The following is a 27,743-nucleotide window of genomic DNA, read 5'->3' as shown; positions in this document are numbered from 1 at the left end:
TGAATATGTACAAACCTGAAGTTCTGATGATTGGTTCTTCTTCTGCTACTTCTTTCTGGATAGCAGACTTTTGGCCGACTTCCTTAGGTCCTCTTCCTACTCCAGTGACTGTGGCGAAAGATCTGGGCTGTAAAATCTCAGCATCTATCTCTGCAGGAGCCCAGGTCAGCATGGTCTGTTAAAATGGATACTTCCAACTGAAAGTCTTTGTAAGGTTCTCCCATTCCTACCGGTTCGTCTGCGTGCTGCGGTGGTTGCTTCAGCTATCCTGGGGATTATGGACTATTGTAATTCTCTTTACTTAGCTCAGACCAGCATTACAAAGCAGCATAAAGCTTCATTCTTAAAGCAACACAAGTAGCTATACCTTGTTGGTGTCGCTGCTGATTGTGCATCAAAAGTTTCAGTGCCCCAGTGTTTCAAGGTGTGAGTTTATTAGTAATATTTCTGCTATTGATTCCCCAATGGCGTCTACAAAAAGATGTTTGTACTCCAGACGTCTATGCACCAGCAACAATCTAATACCACAGTTTTGATGGAGATCTTGACAAAAAAGAACCTTTGCCATAGGAAGACTGGGAGATACCAATTTAGGGGACTGGGGGACACTGTTTAAAGATACCAGCTATGCCTCCTCCCTTCTTTCCGGAATGAATGTGTAACTCAAGATGTTATAGTTACAAGTTGCCAGATCTGTAAGGGGTGAGAGCTTGCCACCCAAGAGCCAAGTCTCTGCAAAACAAGAGAATCTCTACATTTTCCACTGGGATCAGATCATGATTACAAAAGTGATCCTTCACCACTGATCCTTCGTTATGTGGAAGACCGGTCAGAGCTTTTTCCAAGTAACCCTGTTTTGATGTTTCCTATCCCAGCCCGTAGGTCCACAGGCTGATGAGGATTGAAGGCATGTCTGACTACAAATGATACCGGTTCTCGGATTTCTAGGTTTGCTGAAACTCCTCCGGAGAATGGTAATCTGGGCAGAATTCATTATCTTTGTCCCTCGAGCAGTCCAACCAACAGCGATACATTGGCAGCATTTCCAGTTTTCAGCGCTGTTCTAGGACAGGCGGTGCGGATGGGCCTGCTTTTGGTGTGCGACTGGCATACCCACATCATGCAGCAACTGTGCAGACATGATTCTGGCCAACTCCCGAGGCCGTTTCACTCCACATCAAAAGGATCATGTGGTACTGGCACCTACCACAGCCGGCGAGCCACTGCAGATCAAGGCCTCCGGTCGGGTTTATGGCAGATCGAGAGCTCGCTTAGTACAAAGAAGCAAAGAATGAAGAAGTTCGATTAAAAACATGTTTCCATGGCAATAGGGAGCAAACACAACAGTGAAATGGTGTGCACTGGAGATAATAAGCACTGTACGGGTAAGCAGTCACAGAAAGGAATGGGATTGTAGGTAAGTATTTTGACTGGGAGAATGTTGCAATAAACCAGTGCCAAACTGCCTCTCTGGCCTGTTGTAGGGTAGTCCTCTATGATCTTGTAAACTGAAGGCAGATATCTTAAGTTTATGGTGCACTATATTCAGTGAGCTAGGTTTCTGACATAGCTATAATGTGTAAGTTATAGGTTTCAAAAATGTTGCAAATATTGATTCTGTGTATGACAGCTGAACTTTTGCGGGGATATTAACACATGGAACCGAACCGGTATCCCTACATATTTTCCCCACCAAAAATATTGCCGTACATATGGTCGTTTGTCCGGCCATAGGCGATATTTTTTGGGGGGATCATTTGTTTGAGCGAGTGTTGCGGGGGTGTCCCCCGCACATTTAAAAATGATGCGGGGTCGTGGGGTTGTCCCCCGCAGGGTCCATGGCTCAATATCCCCGCAATAATATGGCGATATTTTTGCGGGGATATTAACACATGGAACCGCTGAACCTGCATTTACTAATGTCTCTTTAAGCAGTGGTCTGTTATGATCAGTTCCAAGTTTGATCGCCTGCCGTACTTCATTCGTTAATATGGGGCATGCTAATGGCTGGCGCAGGGTAAGCTGTTGGTCTTTTGCAATAGCTAAAATGGCCGGTGTAGGTACATTTTCTGTACTGCAGGTTAGGTCAAGTTTCCGTAGGTTGCTCATTTCTCGTGCAGTGTACTTGATAGTCTCTTGTGCGTATGTTCCTGATTATTTGTGGACAGTTGTAAGACGGGCTTGCCTTTCGGGCACCTCCAGTGTGGAAGATGCGACCGTTGTGTGCAGCTGCTTGATCAGGCCCACTTATGAAAAAAAGCTGCATGAGTCCAGGACACCCAGTTCTGTGGATTCCGCAGCCATCACAAATGAGAAGATACAAAGAGGACTATAACATTAGCATGCTGCTACTAGTAAAGAAGAAAGGACAACAAACAAAATAAAAGAAAGACTACACAGCTCTCCCTGATAGGCACTCCATAGCACTCTAGAAGAAGGCACTGGGGCAAGACCTTATAACTATGGTACTAAGTCAAGACTATGCAACTGAGCACAATGGAAGGACTGTAGCGCGAGGGCACTAAAGCAGAACCTTAGAACTAGGGCACCAAGGCACAACTTCATAAGTATGGGAACAGATGACATCATGTGATAGTGAATTGGTTTGGTCTAAGACCCTTATGAACTCACTTGCCCCTGAATACATTTGCTTATATGATCTTCACACACCCTGCTGTACTAAATTTCTCCTGAGTAATTTGGTGAGTTCTAGTCAGTTGCCACACTTTAATGTGCTATCTTTGTCCTGCATAGTTTAGTAAATCTGTTAACACATCATAGTGTTCTACCTTTATCCCTGAACATTCTGTTGAAATATGGTGTCCTCAAACACCCGACTCTGATATACCTGCCATACACTCCTTCTGAGTTGTATTGACGTCACAACATGCAGTGACCTATCGGTGTCTGGCAGACTGGCGAGTGCCTTGGTTTGAGCTATGTCCAGCATGCACATGATGGGAAGTTTTGATATACTTTGATGAGTTTCCCTCAGTTTTGCCGACAATGTTAACGTCAGTTTGCGGTCCCTCACTGCATGCCCCTTCTTTCTTGCGCGTTCCTTAGATACGCCTCTTCCTGAGTGGCCGTGAACTGTTTCTTATAGCAGAATGTTTTCCCTTTTGATTCACCAGATATCAACGAGTGCCTGATGGCTGGGCTCTGCAAGAACGCAGAGTGCCTAAACACGCGCGGAAGCTACAGGTGCTCCTGCTTACCTGAATACATGCTGGACACTTCACAGAGGCGGTGTGTCTGTAAGTACCCTCTCCTCGCTTCCTATCTCTGGGTACCTTTTCCACCCATGCCTTACTCACCTGTCCCTGTCTGTGGGCCTTCTCTGGCCTCTGCATGGTCTGAGTCTCTGAGTCTAAGCTCAATCCCCTTCTTTGTCTCTGCCACTATGTATGTGAGACCTCTTTCCTTGTGCCTGTCTTTCGGTCAGTCAGTGCCCTTTCCCCCTTGCTCTATCTTGTCTGCTACGGTCTATGGGCCTCATTCCGAGTATGGCGGTAAGGGATAGCGGCCACCGGTAACGAGACCGGTGGCGGTGATCCCTTACCGCCATACTCAGAGTTCCCTTTGCGCCCTCGCCCTTAACGCCTGCTTTGAGCAGGTGTTAAAGTCGAGGGCGCAAAGGGGCCTCCAAGCCTATAACGGTGACCGTAATGAACGGTCACCGTTATTTGCATCTTCCCCATTCCCATTGAGCCCTATGGGGACTCATTTGGGAATGGGGAAGAGCCTTGGTGAATGGGGAATTACCGCCCCGCCAACCTTGGAATGGGGCGGTAATTCCTCCATCCACCAAGGCGCTGCCGGTCCGGGTACGGCGTCAACCAAGGCGTTAATAGCGCCATTGGTTAGCGCCGTACTCGGAATGAGGCCCTATGTCTGTTAGTGCCCTCCCCTCTGCAGCAATATTTCTGTGTAACTGTCTGTAAGTTCCCCTCCTTCTCTTTCCTGCCTTTCAGTGAGTGTTTTGGCGTGTGCATCCTCCCTTCAACACTCCTACCTGTCATTGTGTGAGCACACCATCCTTATCCTAATCCCACCAGTCTGTGCACTGGCTGTTAGTGCCGTCTACTACTCTTCTCCTTCCAGTCTGACCGAGTGAGCCTCTAAGTATCATCTCCCCCTGTACATTATACATTACAATATTTGTATTGCGCACTATGGACCCTCAGGCATAAAGGCGTAGCTCACTCCAGTCTGCAAGCCATCTTCTGTTCCTTCACATGTTTGTGTCGATCTGTCTGTAAGTGCCGCTGCCTTCCTTGTCAATCACTTGCCTGGGAACCGGTGTCTGTAAGTCCCCAGGTGCGCAAGGTAGACGCCTGCGTCCCGTCTGGTGCCCAAGAGGGCACTATTCAGGACTCTGCCAGCTTTGGCCCGGGCATTAATATATCTGTTGGTGTCAGGAAACTACATTTTCCATGCACCCCACCACTTTAGTTTACACTCCTGTATGTGCCATCCCATGTTCTACCTCCTTCCGTTCTCCCACATGATGCACCTGTAAGTACCATCTTCTCCCATGTGCATATCTGCCTGTCTGTTTCCCTGTGTCTGGAAAGGCCATCTCACTTCTTGCCAGCTGTCCATCTAAAATGTTTGGTGTCATCCAAAAAGGATCTCCTTCACCTCTCTTGAGATAACTATAATATCCTTAAAAAAACATTATTTCTTCCCTTAATTGGGGTCCCACACGTTCTGCTTACTCCTGTCATTCAAAGCAGCTGACATGGGGCTGACAGACTTCTGGTTTTGCATTGATTTTGACAAAAAATATTTTTTCCAAGTAATTTCTGACGATTAAATTACTTCGAAAAAAACACACCGAAATATTTTTTATTTTATTATTTCAATGTATTTGGTTTATAAAACCTTTACAAAACAATTAGTTGAGAACATTCTATTTACACCTTTAAAACAACAAATATAGCACAATTCATCTTCAGAACAATAATAAAAAGAAGAAATAATCAGAACCTAAACTAACTCAATACATGACAATAGATAAGAAACAAAATGTACACTTGACTGTTAATCATGTATACATTCAACCAGGCGATTAAAATGCAAAAAGGATTACTATGAGTAACCTATCATATTGCCAATACATCACATCATTTACAGACTTTCTCCTAGACATACTTTAAAAGGTAGGCATGATAAAATCAGAGAACAGAGTCTTTTTTGGTTCACCTTGGAAGGATAGCTCAGGGGCAACGTGCGCACCTTGGAAGCAAGACGACACAGAGCACAAATGGTTCAATCCCCGGCTTAGAAACCTCTGGGTATTAAGCGCATTATAAATAACCCATCATATCATATCAGCTATCCTAAAAAAAAATGAAATACACTTGACTATTAATTGTTTATACAGTCTCGGGAGGATAGCTCAGGGCCAACGTGCTTGCCTTGGAAGCAAGACGGTATGGATCAACACAGGTTTGATCCCCAGGTCTGCGCTTAGAAACCTCTGGGTATTAAACGCGTTATAAATAACTTATCATATCATATAATTCAACCATCCTGTTGAGGAGCAGAAACGATTTCTATGAATTACTAATACATCGAATCATTCATAAAATTTCTCCTAGGCATGCTTATTCAAACTCAATACTGTATCTAGAAAAACAAATAAACTCAACAAAGACATCAGAGACTTTAAGATAGAGAAAATCTACCCCTACACCTCCGATGACTATATTAACTCATTGAAACAACAAGGAGGTGCACCCGCAGCAAGAGGGAGGGGAGAGTGACGTAGGGTCACTTTTTCAGGCACCAGTGGCAGTTCATCGGGCAGTGACTCAAGTCAAAACTTTCAACCATACACACCACATTTTGCTCAACCTCACTTTCAAATACTGCCACCCCAGCAGTGTCCTTTTTTAGGCAGAGGAGGACAGGGGGGAGTGTTGGGGGTGACTGGGGCCCCCCACGCGCCTCACCGCAAGCCCCGGCACCAAAGACTGAGACGCACACGTCCGTCTTGGTTCGGGCTTCCCGGTCGCTCTAACGCGGCCGGGAAACGCCCCGTTTATTTGTACTGCACTCGACGGCATGCAACGTCACGCCGCCGCGTGCGCGTCCGTCATCGGGCGGCTCCACACTCCTCCTTTTTCAGGGAGAACCGACAATTACCATTCAACTATGCACTGCAAACCAAACAACACTGCAACTAGAACAAGTCACAAACCCCTATGCCATGAACACCCCTTTATTAGCATCCACCCGGGTCCCCTTAGCTAACATTTCTCACCCTCCGGATCATCAGCCAATTGTCCCAGCACGTAATCGGTGAGGCGAGCAGGTTTCCCTCGCCCAGCCTTCTGGGGGTACCTCCGGCTCGCCTCCGGCACGGGTGATATGTCCACCGACGGGCCCCGGGCTGGGGACTCCGGCATGCAGGGTGGGTCTCCCTCGTCCTCCGGGACTCCTCCCAGGTCCGGATCAGGAGGTGGGTCAGTTCTGGGATCTCTGAGCTTCTTGAAGAAGCTTACATTGCGAATTGCTTCCGACCGGCCATCTGAAGCAGTTACCATGGAGCCCCCGACCGCCACAACGTCCAGTGGCTCAGGCTCATACGGCAGGGAGAGCTTCCCATGCTTCCCATGCGGATGTCGATTGCGAATGACGACCTCATCGCCCGGCTCCAGCTGTTGTGGGCGAAGCCCCCTCCGCTCGTTCTGTTGCTCAATTCTCACTCGCCGGTCCATTTCGACTCGATGGTCATCGATCACCGCAGGCTCTCGTTCTCCGACCTCTGGCAACAATCCCCGAGGACACCTTCTGAACATCGCCTCCGCCGGCGCCACCCCCGTGGACGCATGGGGCGTAGTGCGGTATACCCTCAAGAATTGGTAAAGGGCTCTCTGTAGGGACTGCCCCTGTCCTTGGGCAATCCTAAAGGTCTTATAGAGAGTCCTCATCAGACGTTCTGCCTCCCCATTCGCTCGAGGCCAGAGAGGCGTGATCTTCCGGTGCACCACCCCACAGCTCACCATTAGTTCTGCAAACCGTTCACCCTGGAATGGCGCACCATTGTCCGAGCACAGCGTGTGTGGAAACCCGTGAGCCGCAAACAACTTTTCCACAGCCACCACCACGTGCTCAAACGCCACGGACTCCACAAACTCCACCTCGGGATACCTGGAGTACTCGTCAACCAGGACCAGGGAGTGGGTGCCCATGGTGGTGGACCCGAAGTCGGCATGAACCACCTCCCACGGATGGTTCTCCCTTGGCATTGCCTCGATGACTGGCTCCCGCTGTACAGGCGATGCTGCCTGGCACCAGACACAAGCCGCCACAAAGTCATCCAACTTGCGTTCCAGCTCGGGGAACCACACCTTCATCCTGAGGCGGGCCTTGGTCTTGGCGGCCCCTTGATGACCCCGGTGCGCCAGTGCGATCACCTCACCCACCTTTGACTGGGGAACTACAATCCGATCACCCCGAAGTAACAGGCCCGATGTTGAGAAAGACAGTTCTTCGCGGACCTTCCATAGTTGCTCTAACCCAGTCCGGGCCTCCTGAGTGCGCCCCGCCAGGGCCTCGAGCGCTGACTTCCAGGAGCCTTGCTGCATGGACTGCCTCTGCACCTTGAAACACTCATCCTGTGCCGCTGCAGACTCCAACTCCTGAAGAGGCATGGCATTCGGCGTGGCTGCTTCCACCACGACTTGGACATGCTCCTCAGCTTCTTCCTCACAGGAGTCACGGTCCCCTCCTCCAGGGACTCCGGGGTGTCTGGAGAGGTAGTCAGCTGCGTTATTTGCCCCCGGCCGGTATACCAGAGTCACCCCATATTCCAAAAGAGCCAGCATCCACCTCTCAATGCATGCTGGCGGCTTGGATGACGACCCTGCTAGGATGGGCAGCAGTGGTTTATGGTCAGTTACCACAGTCACCGGGCGTCCGAGTACATAGAGCCGGAAGTGGCGGCATCCCCACAGCACTGCCAGCGCCTCGCGCTCAATCTGCGAGTAACGTTGTTCGGCGTCCGACAGTGCTTTGCTGGCATACGCGACTGGCCGGACGCCGCCGTCACGGTCAATCTGTGTCAACACAGCACCCAGGACAAATGGGCTGGCGTCGACGATGATCTCTGACGGTAATGCAGGATCAAAGAACGACATAGTGTCCTCGGCCGTGAGGGCACTTCTAATGTCATCAAAAGCCGCCTGCTCCAGTGGGCCCCAATTCCAGATGGTGTCTTTTCTTGTCAGGGCCCTGAGAGGCTCAGACCTGGATGCCAGGTTCTTGATGAACCGCCCACAGTAAGTGACCATGCCCAAAAAGCTTCGCACTTCCGACACAGACTCCGGTGGTTGTGCCTTCTGTATGTCCAGTACCTTCTTGGGGTCAGGAGACACCCCCCCTCCTTGAACACAAACCCAAAGAACTCCAGGGAGGGGCGCAGAAACTCGCACTTCTCCTTATGGAGGGTGAGTCCCAACGACCGCAGCCTCTCGAATGCCTTCGCCAAACGCCTCAGGTGGTCCACCTCCGTCCTTGCGAACACCAGAATGTCGTCGCTTATGTTTAGGACGCCCTCGAGGTGATCTAGGGCACCCCGAATGATGTTCTGAAATACTTCCGCCGCCGAGGACACCCCAAAGCTCAGCCTCTTGTAGTGGTATAATCCCTGGTGTGTGGTGAAGGTGGTAATATACCTTGACTCGGGGTGGAGTACAACCTGGTGATAGCCAGCCCGGAGGTCGAGTTTCGAGAAGAAACAAGCTCCCTGCACCTCCGCAATGATGTCATCCAGCGTCGGGGTGAGGTGCCTCTCCCTCTTGATGGCTTTGTTGGGGATCCTCATGTCCACACAGATCCTGACTGCGCCCGGTTGTTTGAGTTTCCTTGCCACCACTATGGGGGACACCCAGGGAGTCGGGCCCTCCACCTTTTCTATGATGTCTAGATCGACGAGGCTGTCCAGTTCTTTGTCGACCTGCTCACGGAGGTGGAAAGGTACCCTCCGATGTTTCAGGGCGACTGGCTGTACCGACTCATCAATGTGCAGCCGCACCGGCTCCCCGGCCATCTGCCCGATCCCCTTGAACACCAATAAGTCATTAATGTCTTCCAGGTAGACGGAGTACGCGAAGCTGACGATGCCGAGAGCTTCTGCCGCTGCACAACTTAACAAAGTGTTCGTACTCACTGGGGTCACGTAGAAGCGTGCTGTGATGTGAGAGCCATCGTGTTCTACTTTTGCTACAAATGCCCCGTACAGAGGGATGGGTTCCACACCACCGAATGCAAAGATGCGGGCCTTGGGTGTGACCAGCCTGGGCGGCTGATCCATGGCGTTGTAATGGTCTCGGGCCATGACGTTTACCGACGCCCCTGTGTCCACGAGGACAGGGACTGGAGACTGGTTCACTTCAACCACACACCTTGGTTGTCGTCGGTTCCTACTTCTTAGAAGCTCCACACTTGAGACAAAGAATATGTTCTCTTCGTCTTCTTCCTCCGCTTCTTCCACCTGGGCCTCCTCCTCGCTCTGGTCCACTTGAGCGACATTGGACGGCCGACCTTGGCGAGTGGAAACAGTTCGGCCTTGGCCCCTTGGCACCAATACGGGCAAAGTCGCCCTACACACCCTAGAGAAGTGGTCTGGCAACCCGCACCGACCACAGGTCTTTCCACCTGCAGGGCATTCCGATGGGTGGGGCAGGTCATATCCGCATTTTTGGCAAATTTCGCCTGCCCTCCCGGCTCTGTCTCGGGTGCTGCCGCCAGACCTCCTGGCACCCCTTCCCCCTCGCCACATCGCGCAGATCTCTTCAGTTTTGATAGGGCGCGACCCAGCCTCCATTCTTGCGGCTCTCGCCTCTGACACCTTGTGGCACCTTCCTAGCTCGAGGATGCGCTGGAGCGTTATCCCAGGCTCCCTCAGCACTTGGCGCCTGAGCTTGCCTGACGAGCACGCCTGGATAAGCATGGTCCTGATCATATCCTCTGCATCACCCCAGGCACAGGTGAGCGACAGATGCCTCAGGCGCCCATAGAAAGTGTCCAAAGTCTCGTCATATTTTTGTTTGGCAGAGAGCATCACGAACCGCTCATAGTCCGCGTTGGCAAGGGGCAGAAAGTATGCTTGTAGGGCGGCCTTTGCATGATCATAAGTTCCATTCCCTTGTGGCAGAGATTCAAATGTCTCCTGGACAGAGGGCCCTGCCGAGTATAACATCGTGGCCAGCCTGGTGTCGTCATCAACCACCTGTGCAGCCCTGAAATACATGTCCAGGCGGTCCACCCACCTTCTCCATCTGGGCCCCAAGCTGGAGGGCGGGCCCGACACATCGAATTCGGGGATGGGCTGCAGAGCAGCATGTGCACGTACCTGGGCCATGGCAGGTGCCGCTTGTTGAACACCAGGTGCTGCAGCTGGTTGTATTGGGGGTTGAAGAGCCGGAACCGCTGCCTGAACACCTGCTGGAGCTGCTGGTTGCTGCATTGGAGGCTGTCGACCCTGCGGGGCCACTGGCGCACGAGGATGTAGCTGCGCCGCCGCACCGTGTGCTCCGTCCTGATCCTCAGTGTCACTCATGAGTTTGAGCGCACAGGCACCCCCGGGAGGACGGGGACCACCAATGTACCCCCCACCATGGCACATGCAATACCAGGGACCACGCAGGCACCTTCGACAACAGAGGTGCCAACGATAATTTCCAACAGTGACCTTTTACCTATCTTCAACTTGGCAGAAGTAACTTTTACACCATGTCAGAGGTCGGTCCTATCGAAAGGCCTGTCATTTGTACCGACCACGAGGGAAGATTGGTATACCACAGAAATGTAAATGAAATGTTTCTTTAGGACTTTGAGACTACGAGCTTTCTTCAAAGATCATGGAGAACAAATAGATGAAATAGAAATTGAATAATTCAATTATCCAACACATGAGTCAGTTTGATGCCTTTGCCAGTAGGTTTGAATATGCGTGGTTCTAACTCAACTAATGAATATTTGTATTACAGAACACAAATGAGCTTTCTGGACTAATAAGAGGTCGACTTTGAGTGGTTATTCTAACTCATTCAACCCAGTCCCTCTTTTCTGGCACAGCAAACATTCTTTCCTTTTGTTCACAGCATGCTTATGGAGGTTAACATGATTAAGTCAAGGAAGAAGATTTTTTATGGCTCTCCTACCTAGCTCATGGATAAGATTGCATTCATTTATAATGAACAACAGAACTCTCATCTTTAGTGGCAAGGAATCACTATGCAACATGGACATCCATAACTGATCTCTAAACACATTTTGTGTATCACACACAAACATGGCAAAATATTGCAATCTGACTGATATTAAAATTGGGCATATGAGTATTAAGTGAAATGATGATTCCACTACCTCTGGATTCTGACCGAATCTACAATGTACATTCTCATTCACCAGCATATTCCTGCTGGATAAGATCTCCTTAGTACTGAGTACATTGGAACAAAAGCGCATTATTTTATGACTCAAGCCTCTGTTTGGCTACTTCTTCAAGTATTGTTCCATGTCAGGACGCCATTTATATGGGGAAACTGCCTGAGGGTGTAATTTGAACCCCATAGCTTCCAGACTGTGTGCCAATCATTGCCTATGATCCGATTTTTTATTTTCCTGGGATTGTCTATTAGAGTTTTCATGGATGAGCCCAAGTTGAATAGAATTGTGGTGTCTTCAGTGCGGAGCTCTTCAATAAAGCCTTCAGTTTCTTTTTTCCCTGCAGACCCTAAAGGCTCTCTTTTGGGGACAGTTCACATTTTCTAAACAGTGAGAGTCTCTTCCATTGCATAATACTCGCTATGGACTGTAACCCCAATTCGTACTTTATTGGTTGAATAGGGACACACTTCGGTAGATGTACAAGGATCCCTCTCCACACATAACCTTCCACTACTTTCAGATAGGGAAGAATCCATGATGGAAAGAATTCTATGCCTTACCACAATCATGGTATAACTTTCATTTTACAATATTCCCTGCAGGGCGCTATGGTGAATTTCACGTATTTCCAGTCAATTAACCTCATCTGCTTAGCCGATGCCTCTCCTTTTACTTTTAGGCAATAATGGTAAAAAGGTTTTGAATGAGTTGCAGAAATATAGTACCCTAAATATAGCATGGTACCTTTAGTCAATAGTACCCTTTTCTCCCATTGCCAACAGAACTTCGTAATACCTCATTCCCCCTTACCAAAGCGCACAATTACAGTATTGTAGGGATTAACTTTCAACTCTAACTCCTCCATATATAATCCGAAGGCATTGATCAGTCTCTGCAGCCCGATGGGCGTGCAGTCTATCAAAACAAAGTCATCAGCGTATGCCGCCAACTAAACTCTCAGAGTCCAAATTTTATGTGATAACAGACCGCTTTGGTCTAACACCTTTGCTGCATCTGCCACATAAAGATTAAATAATGTCGGTGCCAGCATACAACCAGGGCAAAGCTCCTTATGCGTTGTTATACTGGCCGACATCAGTACTCATCTGAGAATTTCTGAAAATTCGACTCCTTAGTCCATAGCAATGCTCTATTTACCATGTTGAAAGCCATGGACAAGTCCATGGAAGTCATGAAGACAGGCGATGCATTTGGACACCATGCACTTCTTTGAATACAAGTGAGCAATAGACCCCCGCAATCAGTTCCCATATTTTAGCGAAATCCCAATTGTCTATAGTCTAGTATGTTATTAGTTTCGCACCAGCTCTGTATATGATTCAGTAAAATGGTGGGAAAGATTTTACATTCCACATCCATTAAGGCAATGGGCCTGTAGTTCATGGGACACAGTCTGCAACCCTTCTTGAGCATTGGAATGACATGTGAAACTTGCCAGGATAAAGGGATACTCCTGCTTAACACTATGTCCCAATAGTAAATATGAAGGATTTTTGCCCATAGGTCCACATTTTGTTTCATAATCACATAGGTCAGATTATTAGGAGCCGTGGCTTTAGATGTTTTCAATTTACCAATAATCCTAGCTATATTTTCAATAGAAATATCGGAGTACCACTCATAACCGTCCACTATCGTCGTATCGGCACCAGACTCAGGAGTCTTATACATACTCTCAAGATATTTCAGCCATCATCTTCAGAATTTTTGTTTCTGTGTGATTAAAGAGTTCCCAAAATGTATGTGGATTATTGCCCTTAAGAGATGCCAACATGGCTTCATTATCCCTTTGGTAGAGGTCGACACAATGCTGTTTCATCCAGTTCTTGTAAATTTGTCTTGAGTTTTGCTATCTGTGACTTTACAGTCATGCTGGACCCCCCGGTTTTCTGGATCTTTCTAACTGCTTTTTAGAGAGTAGCTTTGCGCTCTTTCATCTCAGAATCATGGACATGCTTGTGCTTTACTTCTATGACTCTAGATAACCTCGGAAATGCACCAATGAATAATTCTTCTCCTTGTCCTCAAGAGTTGATACATTGAAATTGCATAACATGGTGGCATTCAGTTTTTGTGTCTTAACTACCAAGGACTTTAATCGATTCCCTTTAACATTAACTTCAATATTAGTCCAAACTGGCGAACAGACAGGTAACTTAAAAGTCCCCCGCAGGATTACATGTAGCAGTGTGTGGTCACTATGCTGAGAAGGACATATCTTTAAATCGTGTATTGTACTAAATAGTTGCTAGGGTAGGAAAATACAGTTGAGGATACAGTTCGAGCCCCTGGCCTCCCATGTCCGAGAGATACCCTCAAAGATTAACCAACCCCCATCCCTCTGCGCTCCCTGACTATTTTTCCTTGCTTGTAGAGAGTTCGACTTTGCAGTAGCCAATAGAAGTCCCTGCACATTGTCAGATGCCTCCTTACAGTTTGCATTCAGGTCCCCTGCCATAATGATCACAACACCAGGTACACGATAGGCCCACTCATCTATCAAAAAATCTAACCTCACAAGTGTACTTTCCAAATCATTTGTTTCCTTAGATAGAGGATTCCAAAAAACATTTGAGTAGCATATCACTAAAACCTGAAGCATGGGGACTATGAATCGAAATGAGCAAGATGGCATCTAAGATCCTCCATTCGTCTGTTTTAATCATATTAAGACACTCCTTAAAAGCAATAGCCAAAACACCTTTTGGGCGACCCCTAACACCCTTTATGGCCAGCATGCTGGTGAACTCATAGCCATCCCAAATAAGATTGCCCAGAGCCCATGTTTCTTGTAAGAATAACACATCACATGACTGAAAAAGCTTAATTGACTCAATATTAGATATTATATGGGTGTGCCCTCTGGTGTTCCATGAGACAAGGTAAACATCCCCCTACTGTCAAAAGTAACTTACTCCTTGTTTGTAGTTGGGCTATAGAGTCTCTCGGAGATAGCGTCAGCCAACGCCAGCTTTGTACTTCATTGATGGAGCAATCCTCGTTTCCTCCCACTTTTCCTTTGTATCTTGGCTCCCTTTGATCATAGATATCACGCGTATGCATAGCTTTAGACTGGGGACCAGGGGCAGTAAAGCTAGTGATATCATAGCAATACCTTTGTAGGCTCCCAGCGGCATTATGTAAGATGGATCGCACCAGTGGGGATGGGATGACAATTCTAACGTAATCATATTTTGATGGATGAATGAAATCGACTAGTTTGATATCGGCTGATGAGATCAATCTTAAATCTGGTATATCCTCAATGAGATTCAATATACATGATCTATAAAGAGATTGAGGGCCCCCCTTCCTCAAATTGATAGTTCAAAATCAAACTAGGGTCATCTGGGTATACTGGGTCACGTAACCAAAGAATGTGTTCACCCTTTCCTGGCCTCACTGGCATACCCTCCAATATACCACATGGTTTCTCTTAAGAACCATCTTTGGCTCTCTCTTGTGTACAATTCTGTGGTCTATTATTTAGATCCTCAGGTAGTCCAATATGGTCCCCTTTCCCACCAAGATTATCTTTCCTTGGGGCCTGACAAGCAATCTTCCTTTCCACATCTAAGATATCATTCACTGATACTCTCACCTCATCTTCTGTCATTACTTTAGATGTCTGGTCTGCAACCGGAACCGCAACACCCCCCTCTCTTGTAGATGTATTCATTACCCCATGTTCTAGGGTGGGGTTGGTATCCCCAGTTCCAGCCCTATCCATGTTGCCGGTAAGACCCACAGTTTGCCCCTGTTTCAGGTTCCCGGGGCCCTTGGGGCCTGACCTAATTCCCAACCCCTCATTTTCACTTCTCTTACCAGTCTTCAGCCTTCCAGAATCTGGAGTGATATGACGGATAGTGTCCCGGGATGTTTACATTTTGCATATGTTGGGTTAGGACCCTCCTGGTCCCTCACAGAGATCCCAACAAATCTATCAGGCACCATATTCCGTTTCAGTTCCTCCGACAAGCTATTGGTACCTTCTTCATACTCCCCTGTGCCCCTCATTGTGTCTGTTGTTTTAGACCCTCTTTGTCCCTGCATGTCTCCATGCACCTCTACCCTCCCCCACCCATCATCTCAGTCTGAGATAGTTTCTGCCACCACCACCTCATTTTCTCTAATTTTCCTTTTTAAATTGTCATCCTCAGCTGCAGTAAAGTGCTGAAAATCGTTTAGCGGTCTCCCATGAATGAACTTCCGGCAGGGTATTCTAGAGACCCTCCGTTCCGCTGCTTGCCTTTTTTTCATGTTTTTCTCTTTTTTCCTTTGAGATCTTAGAGCACTTACAAATGGGCCTAGCCCTGTCTCTACCTCAGTGTCTTTCACTAAGTCCAACGTGGGCAGCGTCCGTACAGTGGGAATCCGGGCAGACTCCTGTTCGACCCCTTGCCAAGCCGTGTTGGTTAAGCCGACTCCCAAATGAATAGCGCTGACTATGTTGCTAGCACTTTCCTTTCGATTTGTCATACAGCAACCTGAGGCATCATTCAACACCCTAACAATTTCCTTTTAAATACTTGTCTGTGTCTTAATTCCAAGCATGATTTCTGCATTCCAATCTAAAATTGTATTTACTAAGGCTATCTCATTCTGGACACTGGGACCTTTGAGGGGCTCCACAGATGGCTTGTCACAGTCATCCGGATTCCCTCCCTCACCCTCCTCTATATGTTTCGACAATCCCAATAATGTTATCTCCCCTGACAAAAAGATGCGAGGAGTGTCCGGAAAGGATCGATCCAGAACCCTCTCACCAATAGTGTCCAGACTAATGAGGGAACTCTCGACAACCTTATCCATTGTAGCAATATCCTGGACAGTATCTTCCATATACAAATATATGTGGGGGGGATAAAAGGGGTGGGGTGGGGTTTGGGAGAGGGAAAATAGCATAGAGAAAGAGAGGGGATTGGGCCCCACCACCCCAAAATTGAAAAATAAGACATTCAATGAGTGTTTTTCACACAAATTTCGGCAAAGGAAATTACTTCGAAAAAATGCCTGTCGGCAAACGGACATGGGGCCAGAGTTCCTTTTGGCTAGCAATAGCTGTTGCCATGCCAGCAGAGTTTCCTCAATGGCCAACCCTGGTGCAATGGATTTCTGACACCCTAGGCGTCCTGGCATCTAAAAAAAAAACATTGTTGCAGTCTCCCTTTGTAGCAGCAATTGGCATATTTTGCTCTCCCCCAACCATACGGGCCAACGTTGTCTTGAGTTCTCATCACTCACATGTTGTGCATCTCGATTAGGGTAGAGAGAAAGAAAGGTCCTTGGAAAGCTTCCATTTGATAGAAGTGTATATGTATTCCCTGGACAAACCTGCAGAGAGATGAAGGGAAGTTTTGAATACATTTTACCCACTGGCATTTCACTGGACACCCTCCAGACCATTTTATTTTAGCCATTACAAAGGGGAAAGATCCGGAGCAAATCGTGCTTGGCCCCACACTATGTCTGAACACCAATGATGCAGAAGCATGAGGCCCTTTGGAGTGGTGCCATGCCTGCATTGCATGTAGACTTTCCATTTGATTATAGGCTTGGAAGACTGAAAACTGATGCTTTGAATGACTGCCCAGAACAATACTACAGGTTATGATTTATTCAAAACCTTCCATCCAAAACATCTCCAGTGCTGCCTTTACCACCCTAAAAGGGAGATGTGGACCCCAGGCTTGCTGTGCCTAGAGACTCATGCTACCACTTCAGAAATAGGTCTGGGGTTACCTGTGGTCTCATGTGATACAATGTCCTTTCATCGACACCCGTTTTTACGACAGGTGTTTTTACGCCGAATTTTTGCCGAAAAAACATTTTGACATTTTTGGGAGGTTTGGGGGGGCATATGAAGGGTTGGGGGGTCGGGAATAAAAAAAACTAGGTCAATTACAGGGGATTCGGGGGGCACCCCACCAAAAATATGTTTTAAAAAATATAGAAACGTTTTTTCGGCAACAATTTCGCTCAAAAACACCCATCGTTAAAACGGGTGTCGATGAAATGATATAGAACCATCTCATGCATAAGTGATGTGAGTTAGCAGTTTGGGTTGGTCACCGCGGTTAGGTTGGGGCCAAGTTTACCTTGCCTTTGGGCTTTTCCTTTTTTGTAATGGAATGCCAGAATGCAAAACAATGATTTAAAAGCTTGCCCAGAGAAATGCCAGCGGTTAAGAGGTACCCACATCCTAACATCCCTTACTCTTCAGTTTCACTACTATTCCCAGGTGCAAGTAGCCCGTCAAACACAAACACATGTCCACTGTTCACTCCCTTTACACTTTTGAATGTGAGTCACTCTGTCTGGAGTTATACTGGGAAGAAAACCATCAGATCAAGCCTCGCCATAGTTTGCAAACAGGAATATTCACAGAAGATTGCTCTCTCCCCTCTGCTGTTCTTTGAGGAGCACCACAGTGTTTTCATTGGTAAGAATGCAGAGTGTGTCTAAACATCTACCACCTGTTATTTTGGTGGAGATAATTCCCTCCACACAAAAGCATTACTGCATGTAGTAATTGCCACAAACGGTAATTAACAAATGCAGTAAATGCCAGGCCCAATGGAGTGCTCTAGAACTCTAAAATGGGGCATTGCGGAAAGGTCTGCATGACTGGAATCATGCTGACCTTTCCAGGTAGCTGGTATTTACCACATGTGGTAACGGTAAATCAGTTGGCCGGAAATACTGCCAAACTCTCAATCAGGCCCATAGTGTTGACTCACACAAAGAAAACTCAATCAAGTGTATGACAAGCTAAGAGGCGCCTGGGAATTGCGCCAACCCACTACAAAATCATGTACAGCACAAACATAGCTAATGTTGCAATCAAAAAGCTACTTTCATACATTAACACCAAAGATTAACGTACTGCTTATCCAACACAAATGACCAATGATCGTATGCAAGTGGCCGCCTCACATTGTTATTTGGACTGTTTTAGTACTACACAAGAAGAGGAAGACACAAAGGTAATTCTTCATGCCATCAATGCCAAGTAAAGAGGAGTACATTCTATATATTTACACAGGACACAGATGTTTTCATTCTTCTTACAAGAAGGTAACCAAACCTCCCCCGAGGTTCAAACCTACTTCAAACCCCATTATTTCAATTGCAGACATAGTCCCATTACTAGGCTTCTGATTTACCTGCATTTAATATCTTGTTCGCATCAGATTGCTCAGGAAAAGGTGAACTGTAATAATGGAACACATTAACCACACTTTTGGCACTTAATTAATTAGGAACACATGAGGAAATTCCTGTACAGGTACAAGATAAAGTAGAAGCTTTCATTTTCCTAGTCTTTGATTCCAGAACTAAATGTATAGCGTTGCGCTGGACTTTGGCCTCATTGCAAGTTTGGTGGTAATTCAGCAGTAAATCTGACAAATTGCTGCCAAAATCGGTTACTGTCTAGGTGGTTTACCGCGAGATTGCAAATGGTATTTGTATTTGTTTTATTTGTATAGCGCAAACCAGGGCCGGAGACTACCGGGCGCATATCTTAGCAACAGTGGTTACATAATATTACATTTCAGGTTACATTTAAATTGACATAGTAATCAAACACATTGGTAGTTTGTACAGAGATACATATGTAATCAAGTATTCAGAGTGCAGCTTGGTCATCAGATGTGACTAGCCAATGTTTGGCTTTGTGTTTGAAAAGATTCAGAGAAGGAAGGTTTCTGATGGTAGGGGGGACAGAGTTCCACAATTTGGCTGCCAAAACTGGGAAGCTGGATCCACCGGCTGTTTGGAGCTTGTATCTAGGGATCATTAGGCTCTGGTTGAGGTTAGATCTTAGAGATCGAGATGGGGTATACTGCATGAACCGTGAGGAGAGGTAGATGGGGGCCAGGTTATTCCTGCATTTGTAGGTCAGGGCCAGCAATTTTAGAGAGATCCTTTGGGTGACTGACAGCCAATGAAGGTTCTTCCTGGTTTCCGAGATGTGGGCTGATCTCGGGATATTAAGGGCTGCTCTGATGGCGTTGTTTTGTATGACCTGGAGTTTGTCTAAGTTGCCTTGATTAGTGCCTTGGTACAGTGCATTGCAGTAGTCCAGTTTGGACATGACCAAAGTCCTGGCAAGGATAGTACAGTTATGAGTGGAAAGAAAAGGGCGGCATGCTGTGATCAGCTTGCAGGTGTAAGCAGCGGCAGCCGCAACTGCATTCATTTGTCTGGGGAGGGAGAGAGTGGAATCGAGGTAGATTCCGAGCGTTTTGGTATCTTTGGAAACTTTTATGGAGTTTCTGTCGATATTAAAGGAGCTGAACAATGGGTTCAGCTAGTTAAGTCTTTGCTGTGTGACTAGGATGAGGAGCTCTGTCTTGTCGTCATTGAGACAGAGCTCATGTGGAGCCATCCAGGTCTGGATGACGAGGTATATGTCATTTAAGGATTTCGAGTCTACCATGTAATCGCCCGTGATGGGGATGAGTATCTGAGTGTCATCGGCATAGTTAGTGTAAGTGACACCCAGATAGTCATGCACATCAAACAGGGGTTTAGTGAAAACATTGTAGAGGGTAGGGGATATGCACGATCCTTGCGGGACCCCTCAAGGGACTGGCGCAGGGTCGGCAGAGGCGGTAGGGGAGAATACCCTCATCTGTCTGTTATCCAGGAAGGATTGAATCCAGTTAGTGACCTTGTCGGAGAAGTGGGCGGCTGTTTTCAGGTGGTGACAGAGGATTTGGTGGTTGACCAAATCGAAGGCTGCAGATAAGTCTAATAGTAATAGCAAGGCTAGTTTGCCTTTGTCTTTAAAGTCCTCAATTTGGGTTTTGAGATCTAAGAGGGCTGTCTCCGTACCGTGCTTAGGTCTGAAGCCGGATTGTCTCGTGCCTAGTAATTTTTCATTTCCAGGTAGTTCTGTATCTGATGATACGCTGCTCTATCTAAGATTTTTAGCAGAAAAGGGACCGTCGTGATGGGCCTGTAGTTGGTTGGGACCTCCGGATCTAAAGTAGGTGTTTTTAGGGGGGGGATGACCCATGCATCGTTCAAGTTGTTAGGGACCACTCCCGATTGAAAGGAGGCATTGATAAACGTGGTAATAAAAGGTGCGAGGTCATGAGCCGATTCCTTAATGATCTGGGCTGGACATGCGTCCCCTTGGCAATTGGAGGGTTTTAAGTTGCAGATGATTTTTTCAACCTCCAGAGCGGTGAGCGGTGTGAAGCTGAAAGGCACCGGGGAGTCTGGGGTGGTTATTTTAGGTGGCAGGGTATTGCTAGATATAGGAGTGTGGAGGGAGCTTTGTTTGGCGTTGATTTTGGATTGCAAAGTGGTTATTTTGTTGAGAAGTGTGTTTTGTATATTATTGCACCAAGTGCTGTCTTTGGTGCACACGTCAGGGGTAGGTGAGGGTGATTCTAATTCTTTGAGAATTTTAAATAATTCTCTTGTGTTGGATTCTGCTTGGGATATGCGTGAATTATAGGTCTCTTTTTTGGCTTGAAGGATGGCTTCCTTATAGTTGAGAGAGGTGATCAGTAAGGAGGCTTTATTAGCTGAACTGGGATGACTTTTCCAGAGGGCTTCGGCCTTGCGCTTTTCTTTGCGCAGAGCGTTAAGCTGCAGAGTGAACCAGGAATTTAGGTGGGACTGTTGTTTGGCTTTGCACATTTTTAGTGGGGCTATGCTCTCAATGGCTTTGATCATCAGGCTGTTGAAGGCGTCTACTAAAACAGTGGGGTGCTTGTCCTTATGCTGCGAAGCGAAAGTGTTCAAGCAAGGGAGGATGAGAGGAAGCAGTTTCTCCCTGGTGATATCCTTTTTATTTCTGGTGGGTATAGCGGGGGCTATGGTAGGTGTGGGCTGGGGGTTGGTGGCTGGCAGGAGGAAGGTAATAACATGATGATCAGACCAAGCGCAAGCAACGTTGGAGATGACATTGGTATTGCAATTTAGGTCAGCTAACCAGTCGAGCCTTCTGCCCTTGTTATGTGTAGGATCACGAATGCGCTGCTGGAAGCCTAGGTTGGAAAGGGTAGTGTCAACTTCAGAGGCCATGTGGTCCTTGGTATCGGAAAGGCCGAGGTTGAAGTCGCCTAATAGCAGTATCTGGGAGTTAGGCTTGGTATTAGCTGACATGGTGGAGGCAACATCATCAATAAACGAGCCCAGTGGACCTGGAGGTCTGTATACAAGATGGAGTGTTGCTGTGTTGGAGGGAGAGAGGGAAAGTTTCACTGATAGTGATTCTGCAGAGCTGAATTGTGTGTTGTCGGCAGCTCTCATAGTGATCTTGTCCCTATGTATGAAAGCGACTCCTCCTCCTTTAGACAGGTTGGAGTGACGATCATTTCTAATAATGGTATGGCCCTTGGGTAGGGATAAGGCGAGGAGTGGGCCAGAGGCATCATGTAGCCAGGTTTCGGTAATGGCTAAGAAGTCAAGGTTATGGGCAGTGATGAGGTCTGCGATATCAAGGGCATGGACCGTGAGGGATCTTGCATTAATAAGGGCTCCCTTTAGCGCTGAGGTAGGTGGGGTGGACGGGGGGGCTGGGTGCTGCGGGTAGGTTGGGTTGTGGAGGAGCGGTGTGATTACGCTGAATACAGGGTGGTCTGGGCAGTCTAGATCTAAGTCTGATATTCCTATGTTGTAGTGTACATGGGAGGTTTGGTGTAGGTTTGGTTGCGAAGTGCTTGAGCCACAGGGCTGGGTCGTTAAGGTAGGGATTCGATGGGGGGTCCGAGCAGTGGAGCATGGTCGAGGGACAAGTGAGTTGGCGGTCGTGGTGTGTCTTAGTGATGCTGGCAGGGTAGCTGCTTGCAGTGAAGGATAGAGATCCTAAAATGACTATGTGGGTGAGGAGGAGGCTGGTAGAGGACATCGACTACATGTCGTGACTAGTTGGTTCTCAAGTATCTTGAGGTGTGGTGGCAGGTGAGGAGTTGCAATTAATGTGGCAATGACTCGGTACTTATCAGGCTACAGCAAAACAGGCATAGGCTAGATTCGGATTTGCTAATAAAGTGCAGAAATGGGCACTTTCAATCAGGCTACAGCAAAACAGGTAAAAAACATGTTTCTAATATGAGGCAAGAGTGGGCTGGATACTTATGCTAGTGCAGTGCGAGAACCTGACGCAATGGATATTAATAAGGGTTGTGCAGGAGTAGTGGTTGGTAGGTGGTTAAGTAGATACAGGTTAAGCATTATGTGGCAGTTCGTGAGTACAACAGTGCAAGGGGGACCTCGGACGTGGCAATGTTAGGAGGTGCATGTGCACCAGGTCCGTGATGGCTGGGGAGCAGTTCAAGTCACTGGCTACAGGGTTAGGAAGAGTTGTGAAGGAGGGCAGTATGCTTACCCTATAAGATGGAGGGCAGGGGTCGTGGCCCTGGGCTTGATGGCGTAGACAGGCTAGAGACAGGCACAGTGCCTTTGTGTGTGCCTTGGTGGTGGGCCGGCTCCAAGCCTGCCGGCTTGTGGTTGGCTCACAAGTAGGGGAGAGGAGCCAATCACGATGCTTGCAGTGCTGTGGGGCCGAGTAGAGGGTTGATGAGGTGACGGTCGGCCATCTTGGAATGGTGCAGACCTCGTGGGTCCGGATGGTGGATGAATGCACTCCAAGTGCAAAAAGGGGGCAAATCCTGGGTAAAATAGGGCCACTGGGCAAAGCAGGTGTGGCGCGGATATTAATAAATAATCCGCTGCGAGTTGGCTAGAAAAGAACACTTGCGCTGCCGTTTTCCTAAATGCAGCTGAGGGAGGCTTGTGGCATACCAGGAGTCAGGCAGGGCTCGGAGGCGTCAATGCTGGGCTGGCTAGTGCTCCAGCAGAAGATGGAGGGAGCTCCATGGAGGGAGCAGAAGATGGAGGGAGGTGGTAGGGTACTGTTAGTACCCCCTTTTGGAGTCCATAGGACTCCCTGGGGATTTTGGTGGAAGAATTGCGAGCAGTAATTCTGCTGATATTTGGTGTTAAAGTGGAGGATTTAACTCCAGAATTATACTGGTGGTAGATTCTCCACTTCAATGTCAAATTCGGGATGTGGCAGTGCAATAACATTTTAGTAATTCCGTTAATGCCAAAAAACGTAGTGGTAACGGAATTCGTGCCCCTTTCCCCACACTGCGAAACTCAGATTGAGCCCCTTTGATCTCTAAGAATCCGACTAGCTGGGAAAAGTCACTGCCTACAAGCAGCTCTTTCATATCTGCAGTGTTAACAGTCCACAACCAGGCCATGATATGGAACCAGGATGGTTTATCATGGCCGACAATTCCATCTCCCACTGGACATGGATGGAACACAGAGGTCAGAGAAATATATCCCGTCCTTTGGGAAATGCCATGTGCGCCAGACACCATTCTCTAGTTGATAAGTTCTTCATGTGCGAAGGACAGACGCAACTTCAAGTTTAAAGATATTTGGTATGATCACTTAGATTTAAAAAAGTTAAGATAAAAATGCAAAATCAAACGAGCAACATATAAATACAATAAAGTATATAAATCTGAAAGACAGCTTGCACCTTTACGTTATGAATTGCCTGGAACAAAAGACATTTTAAAATGAGTAACACCCAATATGAAGTGTTTTAGAACTCAAAGGATCCTTACATCATTAGCTTGCAACAGACACAGGAAGGCTGACAAAGTGAGATCATAACAAAGGAAGCAAATATTTATTCTGAGAAACAGTACCTCATAAAAAGTAGGAAATGGATGTTTGTTTGCAAAGAAATAAAATCTAGCTCACAGGTATGATCTGTGTCTGTTGACCATGCTGCCTGATTGGCAGCTAGGGGAGATGAAGCAGATGCAGCTGTGTAATCAGAGTCCTAGCTTGTTATTACAAACTAAGCTAAGGTAGTTCCAAGGGCCGCCCCTATGATTCATAAAAGGCAAGCAAATCTGCACTGACGGTTTAGGTGGTGTGGCCTGTGAGCACCATTGGTTGTCTCGTCTGCCTGCAGCAGGAAAGACCAGCCTTTTGTCGCCCCTTCTTAATGACATAAAGGCAGCTAGCCCCAGGGAATCATACATAGCTTTTACACGAGTGAGCCACTTTCATGAGTGGGCTTTGTCATAATTTAACATATTTACTATCAGTTATTTGCAGTTTTGTAGTAAGAGGCTTAAGTTATAATTCCAGGAATAACAAGTATTCGTCTGTGGAGGATCTCAGACCTAAAATAGATTTGAAATGCTTGCACTCTTCCTTATCTATTGGTTCTAAAGTGATGGCAGCCCAGAAACCTGCTGCATGTTGTTCTAGCCCACGATATTTTGCTTCATATTCTTTGATGGCCAGTTGGATCGCATGACCTCCAAAATGATCACAGAAGCGTAATATTCCTTAATTTATTCTGAGTTGACTGCTAGAGAGGTTAATATGTCCCAAAACGGACAACAGTCAACCTTGTCAAAAGTCGTAGATATGTCTGTGATGGGCAGGTAGATGCTGTCTCTCCAGTCCTCTTAATACTTTGCAACAATTAGAGACATGCTCAAAAATTACTAGCAGTACCTAATCTTGCCCAAAAACCCAAATGGATGGTGGCGAACATCTGGTTTTCGCTGAGTCACTTTAGTCATTTGGAAACAAACCAGTCATCCCAGTAATTTCAGTGGAGGGTCATTTACAGCAATGTGCCTTCAACAGCTTCGGTCCTCCCGATTGCCTTTCCTGAAGACAGGAGCAATAGAAAGAAGATAACCATGCTTTGGGCAAAAGTATAAAGAATTGAACTTCCGGAAGTGGATTCGTTATTATTGAAGCTCACACCACTGGACATAATGGTCAACTTCCAGAACGTTTGCTTTCAGGGGTCCGACTTGAGAGATATGCAACGAAGCATCCTCAACACAAGCAAGAGTAGATGCACTTGTATAAGCCTGTTGGTGTAGGTTGCTCCATATAACTTGTCATAGGTATAAGATTCATCCTGTCTTCCTCAATCGAATTATCAGCAGCACCCCAGGCAGTTCATTGTAAACATTGAACTGGTGGTCCCAGTTCTTTTATTTATGAACACGCTCTTTTGATATTCGTTTTGCAATCTGCATGCATAATTCTCTTATCATTTTCAGAAGCTGTTAGATCATTTTTGGCCTGATTCACAGGACGTTTTCCTCTGGGGTTGCACCATTATAAAACACTTCTGTGAATTAGGACCTTTGGGTCTAGCTGCGCACATAATATCTCTCCAGCTTCACATATTTTGCACAACAGCCTTTCCATTAGAATGCAGTTATGCCCCACAGTAAAATCCAGTGTACCTGCACACATACAGTCTTTCTCCCATACTCTTCAGACTACCCAGCACCCATTCACAACTACACTTTGCACAACAGTCCTGCCATCAGAATGCAGCTATCCACCATGATCAATTTCAGTCTAGCTGCAGACATAATATCTCACCTGCTTAACATACTTTGCACACCACCTCTGCCATTACAATGCAGCTATCCCCACGATACAATTCAGTCTAGCTGCACGCATATGGTTCACACTCTCAAACTCTCTCCATCCTACCCAGCACCCATGCGTTACCCTAAGACACTTTCCATATCACCTCTACCATTAGGATGCAGCTATTCCCCACAGTAAAATTTGGTCTATCTGCACACATAATATCTCCCTTGTTTCATACATCCGGCAAAACACCTATACGATTAGAATGCAGCGATCCCCCGTGGTAAAATTCTTCCTAGCTGCTCACACAACATCATACTCTCAAGACTACATCTGAGCACACTCCCACTTACCACCTCAACATGGGTGTCTTGGAGGGATTTGGCCATATATACCTACCTTATAACTGGCTAAAATGCACACACGCATTGAATAACTCTAACAAATTTCCCATGCCCTCGCAGGATAAGGCTGCGGTGTTGAGCAACGCAGGTGTGCAGGAGACGCTGCCTGATGATATGTAGCATGCATCGCTACGTCCACGCTTCTGATCCTTTAATAACCGAGGATCAGACCCTCTGTGGCAAAGCCCTCACAGGACAAGGCCGCAGTGTTGAGCGACGCAGGGGCTCAGGACATGCTGTCTGACGATACATAGTATGAATTGCTATGTCCACCCTTCCGAGCCTTTAAGACCCAAGATCTGACTCTCTTGGTAAAGCCCTCGCAGGACAAGGAAACAGTGTTGAGCGACGCAGTTGCGCAGGAGACGCTGCCCGACAATACATAGCACGGATCGCTATGTCCACACTTCCGAGCCTTTAAGAACCGAGGATCGGACCCTCTGCGACAAAGCACTCGCAGGACAAGGCCGCAGAGTTGAGAGATGCAGGAGACACTGCCCGACAATATATAACACACATTGCTACGTCCATGCTTCTGAGTCTTTAAGAACCGAGGATCGGACCCTCTGCAGCAAAGCCCTCACAGGACAAGGCCATGGAGTTGAGCAGGGCAGGTGCACAGGAGACACTGCCTGACAATACGTAGCACGTATCGCTATGTCCATGCTTCCAAACCTTTAAGAACGGAGGATCGGACTCTCTGCGACAAAGCCGTCGCAGGACAAGGCCGTGGTGTTGAGCGACGCAGGTGCGCAGGAGACGCTGCCCGATGATACGTAGCATGCACCACTACGTCCATGCTTTGAGACTTTAAGAAACAAGAATCGGACCCTCTGCGGCAAAGCCCTCGCAGGACAAGGCCGCAGTGTTGAGCAACGCAGGTGTTTGGCAACGAAGGGGTTGAGCGAAGAGTGCGATAATGCAGCACAACCATCGACCAGCAGTTACCGCAAGGTAAGAAAGGTACAGGTGGGGGCACAGCCATTACTGCGTCCTACTAAACTGCCCTACCTCACATGTACTTCCTTTTCAGTGCAACTCTTACCCTGCAATGTCTCCACACATCCATTAAGCTGTCCCTCTACCGGGCAGCCATACTCTGTTTTTTCTGCACCTCTGGACTGTTTTCTTTGCATTTCTCTGCATTTTCCCCTCTAGGTGAACGTGTTGTCCTCCTTCACTGTCTCTGCACTTGCTCTGCAATTACTGCATTTATTCTCTCTAGGTGATTGTATTGACCTCTGTCTCTGTTTTTTGTTGTTGTTGCATACTCCTGCATTTTTTTCTCCTCTAGGAAAGCGTTCCTGGGTGTGCTTCACATGGTCTGCTTTGTCCACTAGGCCTTTCTCCTCTTCTCTAAGTTCCCCTCTTCTCTGCGTTCACTGCTGTTGCCATCCAGGCCTTTCTTCCTCCCTAAGGTGTTCTGAGCCAGCTCCCGCCGTTGCTTCTCAATGCATGCTGCTGCCTTGTCTACTTGTATTTCTACGCTCTGTTGTAGCCTGTTGTTTT

At 47.3% G+C, this 27,743-nt stretch overlaps 1 protein-coding gene across 4 annotated transcripts in view; it reads left to right on the top strand.

Annotated features, from left to right (window-relative positions):
* Nucleotides 1–27,743, top strand: part of LTBP2 (latent transforming growth factor beta binding protein 2) — a 1,918,131-nt gene that overhangs the window by 1,225,497 nt on the left and 664,891 nt on the right. For all 4 annotated transcript variants that reach the window (XM_069637635.1, XM_069637634.1, XM_069637633.1 and 1 more), the window contains exon 10: nucleotides 3,135–3,257. In XM_069637635.1, coding sequence (XP_069493736.1) covers nucleotides 3,135–3,257 — 123 coding nt within the window. The remainder of the gene's footprint in view (nucleotides 1–3,134; nucleotides 3,258–27,743) is intronic.

The sequence above is a fragment of the Ambystoma mexicanum genome, chromosome 14 (assembly GCF_040938575.1).
Source record: "Ambystoma mexicanum isolate Mex_15411 chromosome 14, UKY_AmexF1_1, whole genome shotgun sequence".
Taxonomy (NCBI): Eukaryota; Metazoa; Chordata; class Amphibia; order Caudata; family Ambystomatidae; genus Ambystoma; species Ambystoma mexicanum.
This window is presented reverse-complemented; position numbering and strand designations above follow the sequence as displayed.